This window comes from Anopheles merus, chromosome 2R, assembly GCF_017562075.2.
Source record: "Anopheles merus strain MAF chromosome 2R, AmerM5.1, whole genome shotgun sequence".
NCBI lineage: Eukaryota > Metazoa > Arthropoda > Insecta > Diptera > Culicidae > Anopheles > Anopheles merus.
Window position 1 is genome coordinate 48,005,079 of NC_054082.1, and position 4,616 is coordinate 48,009,694.

The 4,616-nt window shown below is 46.4% G+C and overlaps 1 protein-coding gene across 1 annotated transcript; it reads right to left on the minus strand.

Moving 5' to 3' along the window:
- Positions 1 to 318: 318 nt before the first annotated feature.
- On the minus strand, positions 319 to 2,631 carry LOC121589689 (sphingomyelin phosphodiesterase-like). Its single transcript, XM_041908779.1, has 3 exons — positions 2,422 to 2,631; positions 879 to 2,311; positions 319 to 780 (listed from the first exon to the last, which is right to left on the minus strand). The coding sequence occupies exons 1-3, from the start codon at positions 2,543 to 2,545 to the stop codon at positions 418 to 420; spliced, it is 1,920 nt and encodes a 639-aa protein (XP_041764713.1). The 5' UTR covers positions 2,546 to 2,631; the 3' UTR covers positions 319 to 417.
- Between the last annotated feature and the right edge of the window lie 1,985 nt (positions 2,632 to 4,616).

Consider the following 4,616-nt stretch of genomic DNA (forward strand, 5'->3'; position numbering starts at 1 on the left):
TCAGTTTTTCATCTAGAAACTGGGGTGAACTAGGAAACTATCAAATCTAATAATTTTGGAAATATAACAACATAGTCGTACATACAGTAAAATGTGATTTACGTGTTTCAATCCAGTGTTCCTCCTTCCCAAAGAAGGGCACTTTACCTTCAACGCTATCAGTAAGGGAAATTTCTGTTAAATTTGGACGATCACAAATCGCAAAGACCCATAGAACGTGGAATCCGTCAGTGAAGTATAAAAATACATATTACAACATAGTACTGTAAACTTGAACGAATAGTATGACATAAATTCTTTAGGTCAAAAACAGAGATATAAACCATTATTAGCAAATGCAGTCTTTATATTTTTTCGGTTAATATTATTACACTTCCACTTTAAGGGAAAACATTGTAAAACATCAATCGAATCCAATTACTTTTCCTCGTTAAACAGTTCGTCGTCCAGATTGCGGAAAATAGCAGCGAGTGCGTTACACTTGGTGTCATCGTTTGCCTCGTTGGTGACGATCTGGCAGAGATGGTTCAGCAGACAGTCGCCATCACACCCAGCGGCTATGAACGGATCTCCTCGCTTCACCTTGAACTCCCAGTAGCGGCGCAACTCGGCTGGATTGGAAGCAAACCGGCGGACGAGCCCGTCGAGCGATGCTGGACTCACGTTCGATAGTTGGAAGTCTCTGCTGAACGAGTACAGCTGCATCCAGATGGGGTTCCGGTTCGGGTTCTGGTTCGCTTCCGTCAGGCTAAAGTACCACGACTCAAAGTCCGTCACATCCTTGAAGAGAAAAAAGTAAAAAAGAAAATATATGTCTTAATGTTTGAAGTTTGAATGCCCTATTGTAAGCCATTTTATATACCAGTGATGACACTTACGTATGTTTGTGGATTGACGTAGTACACAACGTAGTTGGGATTGTAGTTGCTAAACGGTACAGTACCGCCACCATTGAATCCTGCGCTGATGGCGTGCTGCGGGTTTGCAAGCGAGTAGAACACATTGAATTCGTCCGCATGCGTATGGCCGTGGAAGTGCGCAGTAATGACGTCCCAGAAGCGGTCCAGAATGCGTCGATACTGACGGGCCCAAGTGCGATAGCTCGTTCCAGCACCGATGGGAATGTGGGCCAGGATGTGAACCTTCTCGCCGGCCGCCTCAGCCTGCAGCAGCGTATCGTGCACCCATTGGAGCTGGGCCTGCAGATACGCCGGATCGTACAGAATCCACCAGTTGAACGTGTACGCATCGTTGTTGTTCATACCAATGATACGGAAGCCAGGCCGGACCAGCACCGTGTAGAAGCCTCCCTGCCGGATCGTTTGCTGGGATGCCGTTGGCAACCAGGTGGACCACTGATCAGCCGAAAAGTCGTACAACCATTTGGCGGAGAACTCCGACTGCGTGATGTAGCTTGGGGCGAACACGTTTGTCGGATTGTTCTCATGATTGCCGAGCACGTTGTAGACGGGTTTGCTGCCAAACACATCGCGGAACAACTGGTACGTACGGGTCATCGAAACGATGTTGCCTGCCACGGTCGTCTCCCATACACCGTGGTCGATAATGTCCCCAGTATAGTAGATGTAAGCCGCGTCCGGATGCTGCCGGGCGGCAGCTCGCACTGCATCCTCTACCGCTTTCCAAGGAGAGTCACAGTCTCGGTAGTCACCCCACTCGCCGGCCCCGTCGGCTGGGTTGGCCGGTATGCCTTGGCCTTCGCGACAGCAGCACGGCTCACCGCACACAGCATTATACCCGGTGCGATAGTGTGGATCGTAGTGCACGTCCGTGATGTGGATGATCTTCAGGTCGCTGGCCCCGCGATTCGGCGAGGTTTTTGACGCGGTAATTGGACGACCGCCCGATTGCACATTGATCGACCAGTTCAGGAAGGCCGGATCCTCCAACACGCACGTACCGGACTGGAAGATGATGCCACAGATGGTCTGCGCGGTAAGGGACGGCCGGTTGTCGATAATGTACAGCAGAATGTCGATGTTTTTGTTCACGATCTTCAAGCAATTTGGTGGTGTAAGAATGTTGAGCGTTTCACAGGTGGAAGCTGCCTGCAGCGCAATACGATCCCGATCCCAACCGAGCACACGGCGGTAGGTGAGATAGGTAGTGACCAGGGCACGACACGCCGTACACTCTGCCGTCAGGTACGGCAGCGGATGGTTGTCCATCTCCATGCGGAACATGTCGGGCTTCTGGCGTATATGCTCAAACATCTCCTGTAGTCGCTCGGACTGCTCGCCCGTTTCAACATATTTCGTGTGCTCCACGTAGAACTCCTTCTCGAATGCCTCTGCTCAGCCGGCCGAACCGAAACGAAACGAAACGCATATAAACTACCCCGTGCTAATGAAACTCTATCGAATCACACTCCTCAAACAAACTCTTTGCGCAATAACTTACCATCAAACTTTTTCTGTTTCTCGATCAGTTTGGCGTAGTTGGCCGGTTTCACCTGGTAGCTGGTGATCGAACTGATCACTGCCGCCAGTATTACCATCAAGGAAACGATCGCTACACGTCCCATAATGTCGATTGAACTGCGAGCTCGCGTGACTGCTCCCGTTGGCCAGCGACACCTACTGACCTGAGCAATTCTCTCATGCGTCCGCTATAGCCCGCGCCCGTTTTTATATCAAACCTGTTCTGGAATGTATCGTATTTTTGTGTACCGTTTTCGTTTCTTTTTCGTCACTCCCGTTCGCGCATTCGCTCTTGCTTCTGCCGCGTTATCCTCCATTATCAACGCGTCGTACTCATTGGGTGTGTTCGGCTGTCGGATTGCCTCCTACCCGCGTCAATACCGTTAGGCCATTAGCGCCCGGAACAGCAGCAACCATTTGCCAGCAGCACGCCCCACCCTTCCCACCTTTGACATCCATGAGACTTTGAAAATGTTTTGGACTGTCTTGGACTGAAATAGAAGCGTCAGTGCAGGGAGGTTTCGTTCGGTTGTATCGGCAAACTTTCATTTTCAAGTGTCATCGCTCAGGTGTTGTTACGAGTCACGATGTACATTTGCTGATAGACGAAGCAGAACTTCCTATCGCGGTAGAGCATCAGGTGGTCTCCATGTTGGGCATGCAAGATAGTCGGCATTGCATAGTCGCGTCGATGTTTGTAGTAATGTAATGAGTGCCAAAAATATTGTGCAACCATCAAAGGGTAAGAGAGAGAGAGAGAGAGAGAGAGAGAGAGAGAGAGAGAGAGAGAGAGAGAGAGAGAGCACACATCGATATAAGGTGGAGGAAAAGAAAAATTCGTAACAACACGCGATGAACGAGCCCCCATTTAACGTACGATGCTACAAAGGTTACTTTGGCTGATAAACATAACAAACTGAAAACACGTGCTGACAGTGTGGTACGTTGGAACGTGAACAGTTCTGGATGGTTTGATCCAGCGAAAGATAGACGGTCTGGGAGCGCCAGTGAGTCTTAACAGCATATCGTTCGATGCGATATATTTAAAGGTAAACCGTTTGATTAAGCCTGCTTCTGATTATCAAATTGCATTGAATAGGGTTAAGTATTCTTCTTCTTCTTCTTCTTCTTCTATTTGGTGTAACGTCCTACGTGGGACATGCCGGCCTATACAGGCTTTCAAGACTTAATTCAATATCACGTAGCTAGATAGTCAGTCCTTACTACGGGGGCACGGTCCATTCCGGGCTTGAACCCATGACGGGCATGTTATTGAGTCGTTCGAGTTGACGAATGTACCACGGGACCGCCCCCGGTTAAGTATTACAACTGTTATTTAACCCACAACAAGCGTTCGAATCACATTACTATCACACGGGTAAAAAGTCCGTTCTTACTAAAAGGCTGTCAACATAGTTTTCGAACACAACATATGCATTGAATATTGTAATATTCCTGCTAGAGCATACAAATAGTTTTGATAATTTTATTCTTTCAATTATTTTCAAAATGGTGCCGTAACATGAAAGTTCATTTGAATTATGAAATTGTGGACCAACAAAATTGTACAAGATGGCAACGTAGAAGATATTTGATATTTGTAAATTCAACGGACCTTTTGTGGCCCTCTCGAGCGGGGTGATACAGATGATACAAGTACTCGAGTCCTGTTTTATTGTGTTTCTCGACACTGCGTGTCCAATACATACATATTCTTTTACAAATTGTTTTGAACTTTTTCGAATAAAATTAAAACCAGTTTTAAGTTCTATTCGAAAAAAATGCATTGTATGGATAGTAATAATAGTAGTAGTAGTAAAATTAGCAGTGTTAGTAGTATACCAGTAATAGAAGAAGTAGTAGTAGTCGGATGAAAAGTCGGATCTCACTTATATCTGAAAACTCACGCAGGTCACAACATTATTTATTCAGTCAAAAATGGGTTACTTTCGAGGTAACTTCGAACAAGCAAAATGATTGTATTTATGGAGTGTGTCTCTTTGTTTTACCAGCCGTTAAAAGTACAGTCGAACGATATCAAAATGCTTCAACTGAGCTGGTTTGGGCTAATATTTCGACAAAAGAAAAATTGCCATTGTAATTGATTGACAGAGGCGTAAAACTAACCAAAGTACGGTTTGCAATAACTTTGAAAAGCGTTGACGGACTGTTTAC